At 41.6% G+C, this 24,148-nt stretch overlaps 2 protein-coding genes across 3 annotated transcripts; both read right to left on the reverse strand.

Annotated features, from left to right (window-relative positions):
* Positions 1-334: 334 nt before the first annotated feature.
* On the reverse strand, positions 335-10,626 carry ncstn (nicastrin). 2 transcript variants are annotated; one of them, XM_080458694.1, is made up of 17 exons: positions 10,534-10,626; positions 8,779-8,880; positions 8,525-8,648; positions 8,066-8,187; positions 7,550-7,695; positions 6,717-6,861; positions 6,432-6,544; positions 5,987-6,139; positions 5,780-5,884; positions 4,698-4,775; positions 4,091-4,260; positions 3,890-3,992; positions 3,692-3,790; positions 3,280-3,367; positions 2,894-3,057; positions 2,242-2,454; positions 335-2,123 (listed from the first exon to the last, which is right to left on the reverse strand). In XM_080458694.1, the coding sequence occupies exons 1-17, from the start codon at positions 10,589-10,591 to the stop codon at positions 2,001-2,003; spliced, it is 2,106 nt and encodes a 701-aa protein (XP_080314820.1). In that variant the 5' UTR covers positions 10,592-10,626; the 3' UTR covers positions 335-2,000. The 2 variants fall into 2 exon arrangements, with proteins under 2 accessions (XP_080314820.1, XP_080314819.1); XM_080458693.1 differs by having other exon boundaries at positions 10,489-10,611.
* An 812-nt stretch (positions 10,627-11,438) lies between these two features.
* Positions 11,439-23,252, reverse strand: copa (COPI coat complex subunit alpha). Its single transcript, XM_080468432.1, has 30 exons — positions 23,063-23,252; positions 22,607-22,720; positions 22,453-22,526; positions 22,230-22,310; positions 22,045-22,121; positions 21,615-21,724; positions 19,936-20,045; positions 19,227-19,326; positions 18,191-18,409; positions 17,816-17,966; positions 17,633-17,699; positions 17,466-17,541; positions 17,220-17,302; positions 16,751-16,976; positions 16,201-16,339; positions 15,711-15,873; positions 15,449-15,595; positions 15,114-15,303; positions 14,900-14,995; positions 14,691-14,779; positions 14,392-14,515; positions 14,049-14,138; positions 13,855-13,958; positions 13,479-13,625; positions 13,196-13,336; positions 12,890-13,072; positions 12,666-12,776; positions 12,396-12,557; positions 12,095-12,289; positions 11,439-11,811 (listed from the first exon to the last, which is right to left on the reverse strand). The coding sequence occupies exons 1-30, from the start codon at positions 23,100-23,102 to the stop codon at positions 11,752-11,754; spliced, it is 3,669 nt and encodes a 1,222-aa protein (XP_080324558.1). The 5' UTR covers positions 23,103-23,252; the 3' UTR covers positions 11,439-11,751.
* Positions 23,253-24,148: the final 896 nt, after the last annotated feature.

Genomic DNA, 24,148 nt, shown 5'->3' on the forward strand with positions numbered 1-24,148 from the left:
ACACCACAAGCTGAGAACATTTAACAAAGAAATACGAATTACTTGTTAAAGGAAAAGAAATATATGTGCATTAGGAGCTTTAGAGTTCAGTGGTGTTGTGGATACTTTCTCCTCAGGCTTCTCTGGGTGGAGTTTGCACGTTCTCTCCATGCACGCGCGTTCCATTTACTCTTCATAGCCTGTCCGGCCCCTCCACCCTGAATTTGGTCAAGTGTAGAAAAGACGGATGATAAAATATTTCTTAAAAAGAACTATAAATGTCTACAAAACAATCAAAGGTTACAACTTAATAAGCCTCAAAAGAAATGTGAAACAGAAGCCAGTGGTTTACATTATGTGGACATTTATGAATTCAAAGTAACACAGCTCAACCTCTGACACCTCCAGGCGCTTCGCTGAAGTGGGAACCCTTCTGAAAGTTTCTACAGTCATACACGGAACAGTCTCCGTTGCAGTTTTTGTCTTCCATTTGTCCTATTTGGGACGAAGCCTTCATCAAAGCAACACAATTCGGTTACGCCGTCTTATTGTCGGAATTTCTGTGTATTTTCTCACGTGGAAGTTGTTGCTCTGGCGATCCCTTAAACTCAACCCGGGTTTTAGTTGGGTTTTTTTCCTCTGTTATTGGCCACCATATAAATAAACCCAGGCTAAAATTGATTTGATGTTTTGCCATGAAGACAGACAACACGGTTCAGAATAATAAATGGTCAAACAAAGTCACATCTTTGTAAGGTTATACTAACTAGTCTAATAGCAGATTTCAAAAAACCGTTTTTTTTTTTTTTTTTGTGCAACTCAAAAGCACTTTAAATAAAATAAAACATTTGGAAAAGAAGCAATGTTTATTTCTTGATCAAGGCATCACAATTAAGTCTTCCAGCCATAAAATTAACACAACTGTCACAATTGTCAGAATTTAGGGAAACTTTGTGAAAAAGAGACAAAAAAACCAAAGAGTGCACAGTCAGAAAGTACCAGCATTTTTTTTTTTGAAAGGTGTCAAGAGTTCTAAATTTTTCTTCACGCAAAAGATGTGAAACTGGTTTTTGAAGATTTTGGCAGCTGATTGATAAGAAATAAAGTATGTGGCTGCCACACCAGACGACTGGAAAAAAGTATCCATTCAGATGTCACAATATGTGAAGCTGCAGTGGCTCAAACTACACCCACATGTAGTTGTGTTTTTATAAATCTCTTTTTGATGACTTCCCGGAGCTCGAGAACTTATCAAAATACTTCACTGCAGGTATCCAGATCTTGCAAAATCGTAAACTTAAAATGTTACTGGTTGTTCACTGACTCAAAAAGTGGTTTCTTATCATTACAACTGATTGATAAGTTAACTATATTGACAGAGAAGACAGCTACAGTATTGCACATACCATCGCAATCCTCATACAAAGTATCTCACACACACACACACACACACACACACACACACACACACACACACACACACACACACACACACACACACACACACACACACACACACACACACACACACACACACACACACACACACACACACACACACACACACACACACACACACACACACACACACACACACACACACACACTTACATATTTAAAATTAAACACCCACGCAAAATAATGCTTGATGTTTCGTGCCTATCCCATGACACAGTAAACAAAACATTCTTGGACAATAAAAAGGGAGAGCAAAAGTAATATAAACAACTGTTCCACCGACAGGGCCCGCTGGTGCCTGACCAGTGTCCTCCGACCCTGATGAGTCCAGATCCATCCAGGCCAGTCCAGTTCTCATGTCACACCTCACCTCAAGTGAGTCCATCAAGACCACCAAATCTAAAAAAAGAAATTATTTCCCTCTGCTGCGGAGTCTAACCTGTTTGTGTACCTACTCGTGCAGTGTTTTAAAGAAAACTGTCCTTGTCTGGCTGGGATAGAAGTAGTAGTATTAATCGAAGTAGTAGTTAAGTGGTCGTAGGCCTGAGACGCTCGCGTGGCGATCAGTAGGTGGCGCTGGTCGGCTCCCTTCCTGAGCTGAAGAGGATGTCTGCCTTCGAGCTGATGATGTACGTGAGGAAGAGGGACGCGAGCAGCACGCCGATACCCACACCGAGCGTTAATTTCTGAAGGGAGAAAGCAAAGAATCACTTAGATCTGGGAAGGTTCACACAGTAAAGTAAAAGGTTTCTGTGGCTTTTTTATAAATCTATTATAAATATAGACTTTTAACGGAAGGTGTACCTCCAGCTCGGGATTGGCCACCAGGAATATACGCCCTTTGATCGACTTCCACCGCGACTCCGTCCACGTTGAGTAATTTTGGGAGGCGTACTCCCGCAGGTCGAAGGCTGGAGACAGCGCTTTGGAGAGGTGAACTGTGGAGCGAACGCAGAAACCCTCCCGTTCTGTACCGTTGGCCGGTAATGGGCCTTGAACCCACATGTAGGTGTATATCTGAAGGAGGAGGGGCAAAAAGAGAATCGGTGTTGAATAGAGAAATATTTCTAATATTATTCCATTTTCAAGCAGTGGAACATAAACTCTACATGTACTCTAATTAGAAAAAAAAGGGTTTTTTTGTAGGAATAATGGAAAAGTTGGAAATCAGTGAATCAAAAACGATGTTTTTGATGAATCACTTGAAACAAGCACTGCTCTCAGTCTATCAAATGTGAGCACTTTAATCTCAGCAAAAGAAAAGGGGGAAAAATGGGGATTAAAACATGCAGCCTTAAGTTATAGTTATGCTCAATTAAAACTTGATTTGTTCATAAATTTAATGAAACTTAAGACATAACATCTTAAAATCTTTTCTATCAGATTTGTAAATTAAAAAAAAGAATGGACTGAGATTTATTAGTTTCTGTGTTACAAAATGAAAGCTAATCCCTACATGTTTGTTTTCCTCGTCCGTCTCGTTCTCCCTCTGTTTCTGGCAGTCCTGCTGGGTGACGTTGACGACGCTGCCGGTCAGGTTCGCCAGCAGGTATTGGACCAGAAGAGTCGGCTCACTGGATTGTTGCGTCACGCCGACGTAGAAGTTGGTGGGCCTGTCAACTGAAAGAAAGAGAACGGAAAAGGGTTTTTTCTCCCCCCCACACACACAGTGCAGCGTTAGAGGTGTACCCCTCTGCTTTGGCTGCATTATAGATCTTTTCTACTCAAACAAGCAGGTGGTTTGTTTGAGAAAACAAAGCTTTTTATAAAGTGTTCTCAAAATTAACACTGTCTTATCACCACTTTTCAATAAGTCCCGGGGACAAACCAAGACCGACTTACCCAGGTGACTTGCCAGGTCAGAGGGTACGAGCTGCTGGAACCAGGAATTATTGGATCGGACAAGGAAACCGTAGAGCATTTGGCTCACCTGGGAGGAAAAGTCGGTCAGATGTGGTCAGCTTCATGAGATACAACAAGAAAAACCCTGAAAAGAAGCTTAAACCTGCTAAACTAGAATGTTATGACCTCTTACAGACATACTTCATTTACTCAAAGAAGTCTAACTTAACTTAATACCCGATTCCTTTTCTGAGAAGGAAACAAATTCAGGAGGAAAAAAAAAACAAAACCCCAAAAGATTTAACAGATTGAAACAAATAAAAGGTCAAATCTACTTCATACGGGGATAATGACCGGGTAGAACAGGAAGGATTGAAACATATTTAAACATTTCAATAATAATCTGACTCACTATCTGCCGGTCTACGTTAATGTTGGCCAGCTGGGTTTCTGATCCTCCAGCCTGAACATACAGAGCCCGAGCCACCATGGTCGCCACGTCAGCCAGAGCCTGAAAGACGGAAACAAAAGCAGATAAAGTTTTGAAACGCTTGTTGTCGCACATGGCTAAACTGCAGTAACATATTCAACTATAACTAATCTGCAGTACCTCGGCAATCTCTATCGGCTGCTCAAACTGCTCCTCTGGCGTCAGGTTGGGTGGGTAGGACACGTTCAGATACTGCGCATTGTCGAACATGCTCTCGTAGTACCTGCACCGAGAAAAGAAATGTAAAAAATCCACTAACACAGGATCCTTCCGTCGTTCATGACATGCAACGAATTGCGGCTGCGGGAAGGAGAAACCTACTTGTTGTTGAAGCGTGACCCATGATTTTCAATCACAACGCCCGGGATTGGCCGAGCTCGCAGGAAACGCTGAAATGACGACGGGGGGAGAGGCTGAGAGTTGCTCGGCTCCTCCACCGACAAGTTTGTACTTTGTGCAGCCGACTGCAAGTTGTTGAGGAGCTTCGTCACCTGAAAGGGAGAAAATTGAAACGGAAATTGTACGGTTGAACATTACTCATGGTTAGGAGAACGGTACATGCATGATGACTATCGCCTGCTTCAGGTTACAACAAACAGAAGAAGAAGACCAATCAAAGTGTGATTCACCAGTGAACTAGTCAAGTGAGACTATGACCCATCTGCTATAAAACTTTAAGTCATTGTGATAAAACAGTTTGGCCCCCTCACAAAAGGAAAATGGCTTCTTTAATCAGATTTATACACAATGTATGTTATTGGTGGAGTTCTTTTGTGTATGACTTAATATGAAAAAACTGCAAAAACATCTGCTTCTGTTTTTGCAGTTTTCTGTTCACACAGAACATCACACTTGAAGAAAAAAAAGGGACTTTTTTCAACATATATAAATGAAGTCCAGTAGGTAATGGTTACTTTTCCCCACAAACCTCTTCATTGACGCTGTTGTTCCTCCTGGACACGGGATCAGAGTGAAGCCAGAGCTTGGAGTCGGCACGTAAACCGACCTGCAGACACACAAACATTCCAATTCATAGCATTACATCAGTTATAGGACATGATTATACATATGTATATTACAAAAAGCAGGTACATACAGGTCCAAACATGCTGGGATAAACAGTTGTTAACATTCACATGTGGATTCTGCTGAGGGTTATTTGTACATCTGACGAATTGACAAAACAATTTAACCCACATTAGCAGGTACGTTTTTTAAGATAAGTTGCAGTTTGTGTTTACGTACAGTGGCTTACAAAGACTTTTCCTAGTGGATTTTTCTTCCAGACAAATTAATATATATAATTGTTCGTTGGTCTTAGAAATTAAAAAAAAAAAAAAAAATGCACAAAAGTGGTTTATAAACTCTTTTTTCCTCTACAGACCCCAGAGACGGTCCTCAGACAGCCTGCGCAGCATCTTTCCAGAAAGTGTTTCATGATTTTCTTTGGCATGTTTAGATCTAGTTTTGACAACTTCAAAGCAAAAGAAACTTTTTACATCAACGTAGAAAAGTGATCAAAGCCACAAACTACATTAAGGTCACTTACATTATGTTTTTGTCCGTATTTAAACTCTGGGTAGAGCAGAAAGAGGACGGAGTTCAGAGTGCCTAAACCCATAGAGTACTGCGTTATTGCCCTTTCAGCCCTATCGTATCACTGATGACAGGAGTTGGCATGTATACTCATCATCACCAGAACTCATGGACCACGAGTCTGCGACCTGCAGCTCTGGAGTGACATGTTACTTTGTAGTGGCTATGTCAATAAATTGTTTTGTTTAAGTTCAATTAATCAAAACGTTTCAATAGCAAGATAATACGAATTAATTAGAAAAGAAAAACTCAGAGGGATACTTTATTCACCTATGTATTTTAATCCGGTACAAACTAAACAATATCTATTGCATATGAAGCAAATTTCAATTCAACTTAAGTAAAAGTAAAACTATTTCCCTCAAATTCAGTGGTGTGGATCCGATTGTTACACATGAACCCTGCAATACACACCTGTCCGATCTCCAGCACCGAGTGAATGTTGTCCAGGTCCACAACAGACTGATTATTCAACATTTCATATACCATCCTGGAACTGCCAATGTAGTCAAATGTCTCCTGTGGGCAAAAAAAGTCAAACCAAATTAAATCGCACACAACAAACGTTAATGAGGGAGGCATCGCCGTCCAGACTTGTTAAACTGCAGAAGAAGAACTGACCCCTTGGAAGAAGGTGTAGAGGATGGTTCGGTTGGGCTGGGCTTCCTGGGTGACGTTACGCAGCGCGTGTGCAGCAGCAAGCAGAGCGATAAAGCCTGTAGCGGCACTCTCTGCTCCCGGGGCAACGTCGAAGAAAAAAGACCTGCTGTCCAGCTGGAGGGACAACAGCAACAGCAAAAGGCACTCAACAAGAATCGTCTTTAGATAGCTACCAAAGGTCCAACAACCTAGATCTTTTTTTTTTATGAGTACATGAATAAAAATGTCACCACAAGCCTCATTTAAATTGTTAACTTGAATATTTCTACCATATTATGTGTAAACAGAGAAGAAGGCAGCATGACATGATCTGCACATCTCACAAAAGCATCAAAGCATCCCATGTCATTACCAAACACATTTTGTACGTTTCGTCTGTAATCGTTTAACTGAAGCTGAAACTCACCCGGGCTGCTGCGATGACGACGCTCTCGAACATTTTGTGTCCTTTAGCTGTCGTGTTCAAAGGCCTCGTGGCGGCCCAAACATTATAATCACCCAGCGGATCACACACAAACTCTGGAGAAAAAATAAATGACACAGGGTAAACATAAACTCACTCTCCCATCTAAATTTTATATTTGACTAAGACGGTAACAGTATTATAAAACACCACAATAAAAGCATGGGTCTTCAACACGGTCTGCATCACAGTCTTGTTGGGACAGAGTTACTAATGTTGTGTAAATACCCGGGCTCAGGCTGAAGTTGATGTCGTTTCTCCTCATGCAGGTGGCCGTGTCGGTGACCGCGGACATGTGAGAGTAGAGCTGCATGGCACACAGCGGGTACTGAGGATTACTGCCATTAAAGCCACGGTTATGGCCCTGGTAACACTGTGAATGGAGAAAAGATCACAACTCGTTTTCAGCTCTGAGAACAAGTTAGAACGCCTACAAAAGTGCCTGGTGTGTTTGCTGAGGGGAACACAGGCAGGTTTGATTGCTTTAAATACTGTAGCAAAATGTAACCCTCCTCAAGTGGCTTTCGCTGAGGGAATCAAACCTGTTAACAGATCCTTCATCTCCTCTGATGTTTCATTAAAGACAAAGCAGCTGAGAAAATGACATCACCACATGAACACGACCACTGATTATGAACAAGTCATTAAAATGTCTTCAAAACACACCTGAAGGTCTATCTCAAGGCACCTTTAAACCTAAATACCAGAAATCTGAACCTGAAAAATCCCTCCTGAAACTCATGTTGAATTCTGTTGGAAAGGATGAGTTCAAATTAATTGAAGCTTGAGAGCAGATTTATGCCCAGCATGATATAATCCATGTGGATGTTTCACATGGGGGAGATAAAGCACACTATAATTTGTAGGTGCTGTCATAACTTTTCAATGCAGTGTGTCCCAACACGCCCGGCCTGAAGACAACCTCCTGTACTGCACACAGTCTCATTGGCACTATTTCAAATCCAAACGACCAGAAAGACAAGTTCAAATTAAGTGTTAGAGTTAAAAACAGTTAGGATGTAAACGTGATTAAAAGACACAAGAGCAGCTGCTCCCTTTACCTGCCGTAAGACCTGAGTGTCATTGTCCTCCTTCAGTGAGAAGATGGGGAAGTCAAACTCCTCGTAGGACAAACCAGTTCCCAGTGGGTTCCACATTGTAACATTACAGTGGGCCAGAGCGGGATCGTAGCTCTCTGAATACACACCTGAGGGAAACACGGGGAAACGTGCAGAAGTATTAATTAAAATAGTTACGATCATCCAATCGAGATAGTTAGATCTATTCCCTTGAAAATTCAGATTTTGTACTTTGTCATCATATATATCACAATAGTACCAAGTTGTCATTGATACTTTATTTTCAACATGACAGTGAATTCACTGTAATCCCGCAGAGCACCTTTGTGTGATAACTCTTTAAGACGTCAAAAGCAGAAGAGATAATTTGAGGACACTGCAGTGTATCAGAAGTCGTTCACTAGTGAAATCTCTGCCAAGTTCCGCTTCAGATTTTAAGAGCTGAACCCTCTGGGTTATCAAAATACAACTTATTAGCATGCAGAGTCCCTCTCCTACCCGAGTTCTCGTTGGGACAAGTGTGGTGGGGGGAGAAGCCCTCAGGCGGATTCGTGCTTGGTGCCACAACGACAACACCAGCCACCCTACTGGAGCCCTCCTTCAGTTTCATCATGATGGATCTGACGGAGGGACAGGCGGCACGGGGCAAAAGACATGAGACAAGTGAAAAGGGAGGTTAGAGAAAGGTTTATATTTACTGCAAGTGTGGTTCAAGTTCCTGCCCTGAGGGTCAGAAAGGCAAGATTCTTTTCTACTTGATTGTACTATTACTTTATGTACCTGAGAACTTAAGACAGATTATTTTTCCTACCAAGAATATAGATGGTCCATTACAACTTTTTTCAAGTAACCACTAACACTACTCACAGGTAGATTGGGTATGTAAATGAAAGAGAAGGCAGATTTACTCTAATCAAGAACAGAGGGAGAGGCTTCCGCTGTTTGAGCTAGTTTTACCTTGTGAAGAGCGCAGACTCCACAATGACTATATAAGGAGGATTTGGACCAGATGTCAGGACCCAATCCAGGTTTTCCTCTGACTCGAGGACATGGAGGACACCCACATCACCCGACAACGAAGCTGAAAAGCAAAAAGAGGGAAGGAAATTAGCATCTATTATACACTGAATGAGATGGATACAAGTAGAGAAGATTTATCCTCAGTTAATATGACAGGGTCAAGTATCACTTTAGTCTGCTGCTTTACTCACACTGGCAGCCTATTTGATGTGTTGCATTCAGCAGCCGCACACAAGGGATTGTGTAATTGAGATTTACATAAATCTTCTTTTCCACCGAGTTACAGTTGACACCTGCAAGAAGAAGAAGAAAAAAAAAGGACATTCAGATTAGAGCATACATCAACAACTTTGTTGACCGCAGAATTTCTTGTATAATGATTCACTTGTGAAACTGTACAACTCAGCATCAAAACGTACGATCACATTTGAATGTTAAGGCCTGTTTTCAAACTACAGTAGTAGACAATGGAGGCCAACACTTGTTTTGTTAAATGCCAAGCAATATTATAACATTAAAACGGTTGTCTGTGAATGAAAATGACATAGAAGCTCTTTACAAGGGCTGATTGTGGAGTAAGTCGTTATTTTTACAATAATAAAATGGAAGAAGAAGTAGCTATTCTGCTGCTCATTTAATCAGCGGTCACCAGAGAAAGTCATTGCAACTTGTACCACAGACGTGGCTGGTTTTTAAACCAAATGCCATTTCAGTAGCAAATGAAATTGGAAACCAATTTCCCAAAATTTACAGATTGAAATTTAACAAGGAGCGCCGTGAGGGGGTGAAGATGGAATAACAGGATTGTGTAGAATGAATGTCAGATATTGAATAAAATGCAACATAGAATAAATTGTTTAATGCTGTAATCCTTTCGTCTGCAGACTGTTTCGATTGCAGAAACTAATTCATTTTGCAGCTCCACAAACACATAATAAAAGATACGCCCATGTATAGGTAGGGTCTGGGTGTTTTGAGAAGTTTTATTACAATTTATTTCTAACTAATCAAAGTGTATAAACTACTACAGATAGTCAAGACTCTTATCCATCACTGAATCATGTCAATCAGCATGACAACAACCCAAATATAGTCCCAGAATCATAAATATTGATTGAGGAAAATGTAGATGTAATCAGTATATACTCTCATATGCAAAAAAAACTAAACAAAGAGGAATAAATAAAACAGAAACTCACAAATATCGACATTGTGACCACGCCAAATATAATAGGATTTTCTGTTTATTGCATGAAGCTTGAAGTGGATTTATAAGTGTAACGATTTAGCAAGAACTGTAGACGCCACAGGTGATCTCTATGAAAAGTTGTCAGATACGATGTAAATCTCTTGTTAGGTCTCTCTGAGCTGAACCACTCCGAACAGAAACTAGATGTTGTTCCTACACACTGCGGTTTAGATTGATATTCTATATGCCGCATTAAACAGAGCACTTTAAATATTTGTGATGTAGAGTTGGTTTATGATTTGCCTCGTCTTTGACACAAAACAGACAAATTAACACAGTAAGGCAGGAAATGTGAATGGACTCTGGTAGTAGGTTTTATCGTTTAATCCCCGGCGGGGGAATCACGAGCAGTCACGCTGATGGTGAGTTGCCCTTATGACTGGAACAGACCCAACATGTCACTGACTCAAGAGTAAATTCAGCAAAGATTATTGTAAAACAAACGTGGCAGTTCTCTCTGAACCCAGCCTTTACCGGTGCGTGTCGGGAATTGTTGCAGGAGAGAACTTCATTGTAAAAGTTATTCTGTCGAACCGGCAGTGAAAATAGAAGCTTCTGCTAAAGCTAACTAGCCTAGCGCCCGGCTAGCTCGGAGCACAAAGAAGTCCACCGTGCCAAACGCCCGACAACAAAACACACTTCACCCACTCACAAACACGTGAAGACACGACTCCAGTGGTGCGGTGCGACGACTTACCCAAGAAAAATAAACAAACTATCGAATAAAAAATCAACTTAATCGACCGCAAATCCATCTTCCTGGTTTGAAAGGCAGAAAAACACAACAGGAAGTGTTGACATGGGAAGCGTCCGGGCGGGTTTCGCTCCTTGGTTCCGCTCTTGAGATAGTCTGACTTGGTCAAAATGGAAGATTAGAAGGAGGGGGGAAAAAGTCTCCAAACTTGTGTCATGTGGTTTGATCTGAGAAATCATAGACTTTTTAAATAATCTTACCCACAGTTGTAAGCCTTATTAATTTATTATTAAAATACTTATATTGGTCCTGTGGTCTGGGCCCAAGAGGTCACGACAAGGAGCCATTATTTATGCTTCACACAAAAAAATATAGAATACAAAAAACGAGTCATAATTTCCATTCAAGTCTGATTATTAAAATACATTTTCATAAAAATGAATGTTGTCGTTAAGACAACCTAACCTTTCTGACACTAAAAATCAGTATGTTGCAGTTTTGATAAGCTACTGTTTTGAAACAACTTCTTGTATTTTTTTCACTTAAACAGCTTTAGTAAGTTTCAACTGGATTCAAAATCCTACCGACATACTATTCACAAAACAGTGACCAATGAACTACTTGCATTGCAAAAAACATCATGCCATCTTCTCCTTAGGTTTACCAAGATAGGAAGTCATGATGCAAACAAGTAATTCCAAAATAACAAAAGACAAATGGTATAGAATGAACATTGATTTTGATTGAGGTTTCTATTGAGCAATTTCTGCAAGTAACTTCAGTTCAGGGGTTTTCACCATTAAATATATTTTATTTTGATACATGGAAATCTCAACTCTCCTTTCAGCATCTATCAGGGTTATATACCATGCACCACATCACCTGAGAAACAACCACGCACAAGAAATTAGTTCATGGACAGATAATTTTATTGAATTGTTTACAGATACAGAGAAAAGCTGAATTAGTAATTTAATACAAGCCAGATAAGAGACAAGTGTGAGGGTTTTTACACATCTAATGAAGCACACAGTACAGAGTTGAGCCAGCAGTACTTACAAGAAAAAGCTTGTTGTAGTATAGGTGGTGCCCAGAAACAGATTGCAGAAAGATTTTAACAGGTTCTCGTCACAGAGCACTGTTTCCATTTATCATGACATTATTGTATCATTTCTACACATTAGGAGAGGCTGTGTTTTTTCTCATCTTCTTGTCCTCGTCCTAACGGAACTGGAGTGGACTCACACGCAGACCAATCACGTCCTTGCCGATCTCAGTCGCCTAGAAAATATGTGAAATGAAAAATTAGAGGATACAGTAAGAATAATAATAAAAGTAATTGCACTTTATTTCATAACAAGCATTTTATTGTCAAAAATATAGTTGCGATACACAAAAGGCGAGCACCTTTTGAAGATGTCCTCATTTAAGTGTATAAGTTCCACTACAATTATTGTCACAAGCAATGAGTTCTACCTCATTTTGTGAGTAATGATCTTCAAAATACTTGAATCCATAAGGTCATTCTCAGTGACTGCAGCTGTGTGTGGGTGCCATTATTTACCTCTGTGACCCTGCAGATCTGTCCTTTGTAAGTGGGGCAGTAGCAGGCTCCAGACAGAGGGCACTTCTCAACGGGGCGTCCACGATAGAGGGGGACGAAAGAGGCAGCACACAGGTCAAATGGATTGTGGGGGTCGTAGTTCAGCTGATGGGCATCTGTCAGGGTCTTCTCACAGGCTGCCAAGATCTTGCGTGTCTAAAATGTTGAGGAGATTCATAATGAGGAGGGACAAAGAGGAGTGTGTTGTTTGGATCTAAATACTAAAACTTATCCCTGAGATTATTAGAGTTCCTAAACCAACCTGCTGTGCTACATCTGGCTTTGGCCCAAGTTCCAGAAGACGGCGAGCGAAGGCTGCAGCTGTCTTGAAGTTGCGAAGTTTGAAGAAGAGGTTCAGAGCTGTGCGCAGCACCAGCACCATGTGGACTGGCTGGAGATTACAGTGGGTGAAGTAAGCAGCCATCTGCAAGTAAAACAATATGAATAAGAACACAAAGTAAAACAATTATGAGGGTTCTCATTCTTGTCCACACAGCTGTGCTCATGAGTGACAGTCACATGATATGTTCACCTCGCAGAGCCTCTTTTGCTGTTCCAAAGTGTCTTTAGGAAGCTTCTTCCTCTCAGTCTCCATGGTCAGACCCACAATGTACTCCTTACAAATTGTGATCAGCTGCTGAGCCTACAACACAACAAAATAGTCATGATTTTGCATGCAAACCTAAAGATGGAGACTCACTGTTAAGACAAGAATATTAAATGGATCAGACTCAAATATATTGCCCCGTTTCTCACCTCTGCAATCTCCTGCTTGTTATCCACTACTAGCAGTGGCACAGAGAGCAAGATGACTCTGAAGCGTTCAACTGCTTCCTCAAATCGTCCAGCTGTTGTCAGCTGGTAGCACTGCTGCAGGCGGGCGATGAGATCAGAGAGGCGCAAGCCCACAGCAGGGAGCCCTTGTTTAGCCCCACAGTCCTAAAATGAACAAATTAAACACAAAACCTCTGTATGTTTCTCCTCTCAATTTCTTTTGAATAATTGAAATTCGAGCACTCACATCCAACAACATTTTACAAAACTCTCAGCACCAGATAATACCTTCCAGTTCCTCTGGGGATGGCCACGCAGGCAGGGCAGCGAGGGAAGCCCCAGGTAGCAGATGCGGCCTCTGGACAGCGTCTGCATGAAGAGCGACTTGTAGGGGCCAAAGTTCACCACTCCGACCTGATCATGGAGCAGCTGTTGTAGGAAGAAAACAGTAGGTCAATGTTTAGTGTTGACAAAAGACAGGCGTCTAACTCTTCCTCAAGCTTTGTTCATGCACAGAATTTATCTTGATATACTGAACAGTACGGGGAATAAATTCCCACTATGAGCGTACTCTCATGGCTGTTTCAAAGGACCCGGCCAGGAGGTGATCCACTGGCAGCTGGGAATTGTTGCACCACATCTGGGTTGGACTCATGCCTTTAGTGGGAGGGACGAAGAAGCCGTCCTCTGCTCCCCCACCTGCACCAACCGGAACATCCTGTTGAATGGGAGAAATAAATAATGTCAAAATTCATCATTCACTATTGGTAAGTAGGCTTCAGAGGGGAACAGATAGTCTGGAGATTCATACAAATGTGGAACAGCATGCTTTGTTAAAGAGGGAAGCTTGAGAAGAGATCTGCTGAGGGTTATCAGTGCTCGTCTTGTGTTTGGTGACGGTCCTGAGTTACCGATTGTGGGATTTGTATAAACGTGGCTCAACTCACCAGCTCTGGAGGAAGGTCCAGGTCTTCTTCGACCTCCCAGCCTCCTCCCTCCTCTTTCCCCATTCCTTCATCCCCTAATCCTTCCGGAGCATCCATGAAGCCATCTAAGAAAAACAAAAGCGACAAAATTAATTACGTTTACTTTTAAACTGAGTCCTCACTGCAATATCAAGGACAGGCCAAAGAAAGTTTACCTTCATCCAGCTGAAGCTCGGCATCATCGCCCCAGCCCTCTCCTCCTGTAGCATCCATATCCAGGTCGGCAGCCATCTGACCTGCCTTCCCTGCAACAGAATCACAACAATGTCACTCTCTGAAACTATTGTTTCAAGTTTATTGAAATCTGTGTTTATATGATTCATGTTTGATGGTGAAAATCATAAATCCATTTAGATAGAAACCGATCACAACTGGTATACAGTATGAAACAAATTCATAGTTGTCCTTGGACTTATAATGTAACCACGGGTTTTGTCAATGGAGGCTACTTACTTTTACCTATTAGGTCCACTGACATACAAATCACAAAACACTCACCCTTTGCTGCAATGGCACCTTCGAAAAATCCCTTTGACACAGTGAGCAGAGGCCAGTTTGTATCCAGCGGGTTGATGGGTGGAGGGGGCTGCAGCAGCTGTGCATTGGGATCAACCTCTGGCACCTTTAAGAGACAAGATTGCCAATTACGTCTTTGCTAAATTTGCATTTAATGAATAACAGTGACTGTATTGTCAGTACTGCTATTGAAACTCCATATACAGTATATATGTTCTGGCATTTCAGAATGAGTTTCTATCATGTGTGTGATTGGTAAAGGGAATGTTTTCCTAACATACCGTCTCCTTTTCTGGATCAAAGGTCTCCTTTAGAGCCTCAGCCTCTTCATCAAGCCCGTGTGTGGCTGCAGTCAAGTAAGCAAGTGACTCTGCAAATCACACATTTTGAAAAATTAGACCTCACACATAAACACAGATATCCAGATTTTGAAATGCATAATTAGAATAAAATCAGTAAACAGGCTTTGAGGATAAAGATCTTAACTCACTCTGTCCACAGTTCTTCAGAATGCGGACCCTCTCGCTGACGTCTCCCAGGTAGAGTGCTGCCTGGTAGTGGCCACTCATGTCCTTTCGGATCTCAGCTACACACAGAGTATATAGATGTTAGATAAACTCTATGAGGACACATTAACCCCTCACTGATTGAACAAACAATCCAATTTTACTTATTCTTTTGCTAGTAGTATTGCCATCACCCACCGATTTTCATCATCTTGCGCAGCTTCGCCAAGTTGCCAGTGATGAGGTAGAGGAAGGTGAGCTTGTCAAAGTTCTTGGTCCTCTGGTAGCACATTTCCACAACCTGGTGGTGACCCTGCAGCAGTGCTGCCTCACCCAGCCGCTCCCAGCAGCTGCGCTCGTCTAGCGCCTTGGCTGCTTCCAGCGCCACCTGAAAGCATCAAGAATTGTGTCAGCTTGATTCAGCAACTTCTCCTGCAGCAAAGTTTTCTCTAGAGTCTTTTGCAGCGCTTCAACATACAACTGTAGCATAAAAAAGGCAACAGGTGGTCTTTGTAGCTAGTGTATTCCCTCACCTCGATGTTGCCGCACTCCAACGCCAGGCTAAATCGGGTCTTCTCATCCTTGACAAAGTGCAGCGCTACCTCGGGGTAGCCCTTCTTTTGCAGATAGGCAATGATGGACTGACCCACCAACTTGGCGTTGCGCACCATGTGGAGCACCTGGAGGAGAAAGCATTGAGAAGAAAGAGAACACGATTAATAAGAAAATAAAGACTACACAAAGCTTCAGTTGGTGATAAACGGCTGGAATAAGACATGCCATGGCAGGACAGACCTCATCATATTTGCGATTGACCAGGGCCAGCTTGAAGCGATACTCTGTGGGGTCGATGGTGAGGACGCGAGGCCGGCACTCCCTGTCCAGGCAGTAAACGCTATTTCCTCGTACGCGGGTCACATAGATGGGCAGATCCAGAGTCCTGATGATGCCATGATCACTACAGGATCACAATTAAAGACAACATTAGATATTTCCAAAAACAATCAAAAGCACATTAGTGAGATTCAGAATGACATTCTTACATCACGTGTCTAAGGAGGGCACACACAACATTTCTGTAACATTGCCAAAGTGATGCAATTTTGCAACATGAATATCTTTGAAGAGTAAAATCAAGCAAATGGTAAGAGTGCCCAACGGCATCATGTCACCGTTTGTTATTCCATCCAAATCTCTCAAAGTTAAACATAAGGCTGCAGGTGAAATGTCTTTGGTTTGAGTGTTAAAATGTGAAGCAGTACACTTTTTCCAAAGCAGCACGTACCCAGAGGTGAGCGCATATTTGATGTGGTTGGAGGTGGTGTAGATGAAGACCCCACTCTCATCCCAGGCTCCACTCTTCACTCGAATGTTCTCATGAATGTTGCACAGACTCTCCAGCTTACGGTTGCAGATCATGATAGCTGGACAACAACAACAAAAAAAAGGAGAAGGATTCAGGTTTTTGTTGATAAGAAATAGATTGAACTTCAGCTGAAAAGAGACGCTTTAAATGTTTTTCAGTTATTTGAGGAAGTGACGTCAAATATTCAGGCAAATTACTTTAAACAAAAGGTCAGTAATAACATTGCCAAGACTAAAAAAATCAAACATCTGCTGTGTGAAATAAAGTGCAAAAAGACTTGAGCATGAAACATTGTGTCTGGAGTTAAAGGCAATAATTGCTTTCTGTCAGTTCCTATTTCTTCCCAGTCTGACCAAACGGAGCACAAGGCTTAAAGAGACAGAACTTTGCCACAACTGTGGCAACACATTCCAGTTCAGGAGAAAAATAAGTGGGAGATTAAGTTCTCGGATTCATCATTTCTCCTCACCGTGTTTCGCCAGCAGGGCCACGTGGCTGGTGTCGGCACTCCACACAACATACTTGACCTTGGCGATTTTGACGGTGGCCAGGGAGCGTTTCTGCTGCACATCGAACAGCGTGACCCCATCGGCGTCACGCAGCAGCAGCGAGCCGGTTCCAGCGTAGAAGATTTCCTCGCAGCTCGGCACTTGGACCTTCTTCACGATTTCATTCTTCAGGTTTTTAATCAGCAACTATAATAAAGTGTTTAGAGTTGGCATTGGTCAAGATGCGGTTTAAATCCTTTGTTCAAAAATGTGCAGTTGATTAAAAGATCTTACTTTGAAATGCTGAACAAAATTACCTTAGGCCAAAATTCTTTAGCTTAATTTTTTTACTTCTTTTAACCACTTTCCAATCGTCAGTCAGAATATTTCTTTGCTTTTTCCCCCACCAGTACATTTTTTTAAACCTCGTTAACTAGGAAACGGACTTACTGAGTGCATGCGGTCCAGGACAGCAAACCTGTTCCTGGCCACCCAGACTGCTGTCAAACCAGAAGATCTTTTCCCCTCCGGTGCTAATAAAAAGACAGGCTCTGTGTTAGTTTACTCACCAAGTACAGTTCCGTCAAAAATGACAGGAATGATAATCACTCTAGACCAGAGATCCAAAAATGAAAAGCAATTCACTACATTAAAAACAAAGTGCGACGTGAAACAGCAGTGATGCAGATTCTTTACCATCGGGATTCTGAGAGTCGCTTTCTTTGGGGATCGAGTACAAATCGTAGGTGCTGTTCTCCAAGTTGGTCGCTCTCTGCAGTCGGTAAAGAGAATTGTTTAAAATAAATGGAAAACGGTTCAGTTCTTATGTACAGCTGGTGAATCCGTGGCTGAGAACCACTTACAGTGCAGAGCAGGACGGCGTTTTCAGCAGGGTTGTAGGACATGCTGAACACAGGAAACTTTGACCCACTAGGACAAGAGATTGAGTTTTAAACATGTATTAATCTACTTTCCTCACAACCTTTCTTAAGCCTATTTCAGTATTAATAGGACTCATTTAAATCTGCCAGACACACAGCACACACCTGCGAAGCTGCATAACAGCAGTGTCTTTGCTGCTGTTGAAATCCAGCTGGCGAAGGAAGCGATCCTTTACATAGTACAGCATGTTACCATGCACGGCGTACGCTGGACGCTCGCGCTCCAACTTGAACACAATCATACCGCTGTCATGACCTGAAAGATACAATATTAGTTACTGTCACATACAAAATGTAAATTTGCCTGCAAAACCAGTTCCTCTTGCTGATCAATGCTCTTTTTGAATACAGCAGCCACATGTATGTTGTAAATGAAAATATTGGGCTCACTGGCACTACTTTATTTAAGAAACATGCTTTGATAAGAGCGTCTATAGTTATGTTACATAGCTTGTTATCTATGCAAGCATCATTTCTTACCAGCAGCAAACAGGTTGAGGTTTGGGTGGGCCCCCAGCACCCAGAAGCGATCGTGATCACGCCGGAAGGTCTGCACTCCGGTCCTCTTGGACATGTCCCACACCCGGATGCTCTTGTCCTCGGAGTTGGACAGTATGAGCTCCTGACGTGGGTGGAAAACGGCGCAGGACACATTGTTGTAGTGGCCGCGGCACGTGTCCAGCTCCCACGCCTTCGATTCTGACGCACCAGTGGAAAATAGAAATGGTCATTAAAAAAAACAAAATCGTGACGCTCGTTAAATCATTTCCACTTTATTCTAATAAACAGACAGGGAGTGTGTTATTTGCTTCTAGAGTTCAGCTTCTATTTAAAGGAGAAGCTGAAACCACTCTGTCGATGATCACCGACGCCACCAGTCAGAAAATGTCTCTAGCAGACTCCTGCAGACACTGAATGACAAGCTCCTCATAAAGGAGTCAACCTATCTCCTTCTTGAAAAGAGTGTCTGTATCACTACTCAATGTTGTTATATTGTTTTCGGTTGTTTGAACATCTTGCATGAGCAGATAATCAATTAAAATGTATTTCTTTAGAGCTTTACAATAACTGCACTGTAATAATAACCAATGCACTTTCAATCCATAAAATCTCAGCAAACTTAAGCAACAGAAAAAGAGGACAAATACAAGAATTCAATTACAGAGCTCATAATCTACTCTAAAATGAAGTGGGAGCCAATGAAGAGACACTGGAGCACTGGAGTAATTTGTTCATGCATAGAAGTGTTGGTTAAAAAGTGAGCATCAATATTTAGGACAAACTGGAAGGGCAAGACTGGCTAACACTAGAATGCAGAGCATTATCGTAATCTAAGCTTGAGCTGATGATTGCATGAATTGTTTAGTCCAGGAAGGGTTTTACTTTGAATGAAGGTGAAGTTGGAAAGAACTTGCTCTCACCAAAACCACAGGTTTCAGCTGCTGAAGATAATAAGCAGCATATTTTTGGGTGGCAATTACCTCCTGTTTTCTAGCACTTGCGTAAAGTCACTCACCGTTCATTCTCCAGATCTTGACCTGCCTGTCATCTGCTCCAGACACAATGAGGGGCATGCTGGGGTGGAAAGCTGCCCAGTTAACCCCACGGTCATGACCCTGAGCACAGACACAATCTCTCAGCTCTCACGCATTGAAATATAAAAATCATTGGCTCTTTTTGAGATAAAACAAACTCCTAAATTTAAAAATCATATTGATAATAATACAAATTTATTTAGATTAAATATGGATGTGGAAATATAAAAACAAAAAGACAAAAAAAAAAATCAAGCTGAGCAACGTCGTTTTATTTGTTTGCATTATGTATTTGCTCGCCCGGACGAGTCATAACCGATACTGAAATATAAAAAGGACCTGGTGAAATCTAGGCAACTTCTCATTTTGAGCACATTAGACTCAAAAGCTGCAGTTTTTTACACACACTTTTAAAGAGAGGTGATAGTTTTGAAAATGTTTTTACAATTATTGTGGTTTCTTTGTAGAATCACTGGAATGGGTGTATGATTATATTACTTTGAGAATTTTATCAAAAAAGTGTTTTCAGCAAAAGTTCAACAATTGAAACAGGGTTTGACAGTTATGGTAACAATCTGTAAAAATATGAACCCAAGAACTAACAACTCTAAACAACAAACATTGTTTCCCTCGAATAAAAAAAAAAAAAAAACCCGAATGAAACTACTAAACACACTCATTGCTGCTCACCTCAAGGACATGCTTAACGACAGCATCCGACGCACCAAACAAGTCAACCCCAGAGATGCCTCGCACCTCCGTCTCCACTGCGCCTGGAGACAGGTTCTTCTTCCTCAGACCTGGAATCATCGATCAGAGCACCGCGTGCAAGAGGCAGAGCCATATTCAGGTTTCACACGACACAACCACAATACAGGGGAGGGAGGAAAACATGAGATAAAAAAAAACAAAAAAAACATTTGAATTAAATACGAAGCACCGGCCTGGAAGTGAAAATGCATCAACAGTTAATTAAAAAGAGATGACCGTTGGACTGCTGAACACGCACACAGGGGAACACATCAACACAACCTCCACTCTCTCTTCATTTGCCAACTTGAGCCTGGAAGCTATCAAAGTTGCAGCGGTACTCTTGATTGGGTTAATATATCACTGTCACACAAAAACAACATGTGCGATTAGACTGGAGAGGAATCACTGATCGTCTTCCAGACTCAAACGAAGGCAGAAAAACAGAAATCAGTGAGAAAGCACAGCTTGTAATGATGATTTCGACCCACATAAAACATGTTGTGAACAAACAGTCCAACAGTGAAGAGAAAAGACACAGAGGGTAAGAAATAACTCTCGAAACCCATGTGTAGGTGTGGATGTTTCCATGGAGAGCATGGGATAAGAAGGACACAGGGAGTGTGTGGACTTGGCTGATGGGTGGTGGGGTGGCGAGGGTTTTTAAGACGTGCTCTGATGGGGCGTTGGATGTTAAGAATAGGAACTTTGGTTCATGCATGTTTCTGTCAGAATATTTGAGTTACGTGCATTATTAGTGGATGAAATGTCAGCGCTGTAGGTTAAGATTCAAGCCAACGACAATCTGGCAATTGCAGCTTCCGGAAATATAAGTGCTTTTAAAGTTCTTGTTATCTTTTTAGTATTGGAGTCAGTCGTGCAAGTGTACCAAATAGTAAGAATTTAACCTTAAACTTGCAAAAACATATTTATTCTGGAGGGAATTTAAATCACTGCAAAAATAATGGAAAATGATGGGAAACAGGATGGATTATCTATAATATGTGTGCAAAGTGAACCTCTTCTTTAAATCTAAATCTGGGTCATGCATGTTGCAAGGAAAGCTGAAAAATGTACATGCTGCAGTTATGTCACATGATGTCAGAGTTCAACGAGAAAATAATAAAATCATGCTCATATAGGAAAAACATCAAGGCATAAATTCAGGACAGGTCATAGATCCACATTTGATGCATGTTTATGAGTATGACAATGACAGCAGAGAAGAGTCAGTTCATGGGTTAGTTTGTGGAAAGACAGGAAACAAGAATGTAGAACAAAGACCAACAAGAGCATGCAAAAGCACAGAAACACCTCTCAAAATGAGATTCTATCTCTTCCTATACCCATACCTATAGACTCTATGAACCTTTCATTTACAGTGCAATATTTCACTCCGGAATTCTGCCCTACAAATTCAATCTGCCACATCTATCTAGAACAGAGAGGTGTTTCTGCCAACTGCCCACAGAGATGTCCTTTACAAGTTGAAGAAGGAGAAGAGGTTCAAGAGGCAACATGGATATTGCTCTTGCCCGCTTCCTCATCCTTTGTACCACTCTGCCCCTCACACCTCACCCACAAACCCAGCCCACTGTCCTCTTTCCCCAAGCCCTCACCGGAGATATCCCACACTCGCACGGTTTGGTCCAGACTGGCTGACACAACCAGGTCCTCTGAGGGGTGGAACTGGGCACACATCACATAGTGATTATGGCCAGTCAGCACACTGCGGACAAGAAAGAAAGAAAAAAGTTTGAAATACTGAATCAATGAGATGGTTTCAATGATAATGATGCGTGTATTAAATGTAGCTGAAATTAAGTACTTCAAAAAGTGTCCAAAACACTAAAATCTCACTTCTGGAACTTTTCTCACTTGGATGTCGAAAAGTGACTGGAGACTTGACAAATAGAAAGTATTTAGGTGTTCATAGCATTTAACAGCCTGCATTTGAAGTCAATACAAATAACCCAACTACAGTGTTTGTGTAAAGTATCTATTCTTTCTCAATATAAGCCATACCATGGAGGTTACAGTGCATCTTACCAGACACAAGTCCTGGACTGCCAGTTCCAGATCCGAATGGTCTGGTCATCTGAGGCACTCAGAATCCAAGGGTACTCCTACGGGCAATGCGATAATTTGTTACGCCGAAGAGTAATTAAAAAAAAATTCAAAGTTTATCCATGGGAAACAAGAGTCTGAATTGGTAAAGAGGCAAAACAACTCACATGGTGAAAGAAGGTGGTTCTGATATAGTCAAGATGCCCCAAGAGGGTGAAGAGGCAGCGCCTCAGCTTGTAGTTCCACACCTGTTCAAACCATATTTGACCAGCATTAACTCAAATAACTGATAAGCGATTACACTGGTTTATCCAGATGCTGAAGGTCACACATCATGCTTCTTAAGTAATGCATCACTAATTATCATTATGAACACCAAAAACACATCACCTTGATTTTGTAGTCATCCCCTCCGGACACAAACAGAGGCTGCTGTTTGTGAAAGTCTATTCCTCGCACAGGGCCTGAGAGCGATATCACACCAATAATATTTAATTTCACTGAACAATTATTTGTTTAACATGACATCTCATCAATGACTTACCATCGTGCTCGTCGAACTTGTCGATCAGTGTGCACATCCGATAGTCCCATAGCTGGATGACTCCGTTGTGCAAACTTGCAAGAACCCACGGTCTTTTGGGGTGGAAACTCAGGCCTGTGGTGAATCAAATCGGATAGAAAATGTTATGATAATCCATACATAGACCTAATACATATCGTGCGGTGGGAGATCTTAGAATGAAAAAGTCATGAAAACATTTCGGGTGGATACATACGACACAGCTCAGGCCACGCAGCGTTCATTTACTTTCACAAAAGATTACGAATTCCAAGTATTCTGACAGTTTATTCGGGGAACTGGTAAACCCTGTACCAATAACTTGTCCATTGTAATTCTACAAGATAACAGAAATACTGAATGTTTTCATGACGAATGACTGAACAGGCTAACGTCAGCTAGCTACACATAGCTTATCTGCTAGCCTCAAACTCTTACCTTTAACACGGGCCGACTTCGTTTCAAATTTCGTTAACATCGTCCCACCTCAGCGCAGGAGGTTGTTGATTTTAACAATATCTCAATAAAATCCGCTGAAGTGCGGCAGGCAGGTTGACTTTTGTCGCCTTGTCGTCTTTGCCCGTCTACCTGCTCCACTTCTTCCTGACACGTAGCCCGTTTTGACTTCCGGTTCTGAATAATAAAGTTTGACATTCAAAATGTGACGCAGAAAACTCCACGACAACGGCACATGAATATACATATAGACGTAACAAAGGTAGACCCATAGACATACGTGTACAGAATATATATATGTATAATTTATTTTTTAATTTATTTAGTTTTTGAAAATGGGGAAAATATGCGAGCTTGGAGACAACTATTTCACTGGTTTGAATTCAGACACATACATTTGTGGCTCTTCCATCTGGACACACCCTTTGAGTAGAGGTTGCACCATCCCTGCTTGTCACAGTGAAGTGGCAAATGCCAACAGTTGTCATACTGCACATCTGGTTGGGGTTGTGAGGGTCTTGGGGCATAGTGTCTCTTTGACAGCTCGTGTGTGGGAATGAGGGTTGATTGTCCGCCGACTTTGAATGATGGCTTGTTGACTTCCTCAAAGCCTTTGAGAAGGACTGATTTCTAATTCAATAGACCACAGTCCCTCTTGTAGAGCCGGGAATATGAAATACTCAAGTCGGGATAGTATCCAAACAGAGGAATGTACCTCTGCCTTGACTTGGCTAGAGTTTAGTACAATTGGCCAACATGCCAGACAGATCAATGCCTCCCATATACTTATTGTAGCCAGGGATGAGTAGTGGGCATGGAATGGTGATCTTTGTATGGGTTTATTTTTGCTCCATCATTGAAAGAGGCTCGATCCTACATGCATTGCTAAGGACATTGACACATTTGTTGTCGTGCCATTTTACTATGATTGACCCTTCAGCTGACCTGTAATCAAAAGCTCCAAGCCATTTCTTTGTCAGTCATTAAAAAAGCTTTTTGTAAATAAATATAAATGTGCTCTTAATTCCCGAAAAAATTTATTTATTATCTTGGCATCACCCGTTTTAC

Source organism: Lipophrys pholis (assembly GCF_963383615.2).
Source record: "Lipophrys pholis genome assembly, chromosome: 1".
Classification (NCBI taxonomy): domain Eukaryota; kingdom Metazoa; phylum Chordata; class Actinopteri; order Blenniiformes; family Blenniidae; genus Lipophrys; species Lipophrys pholis.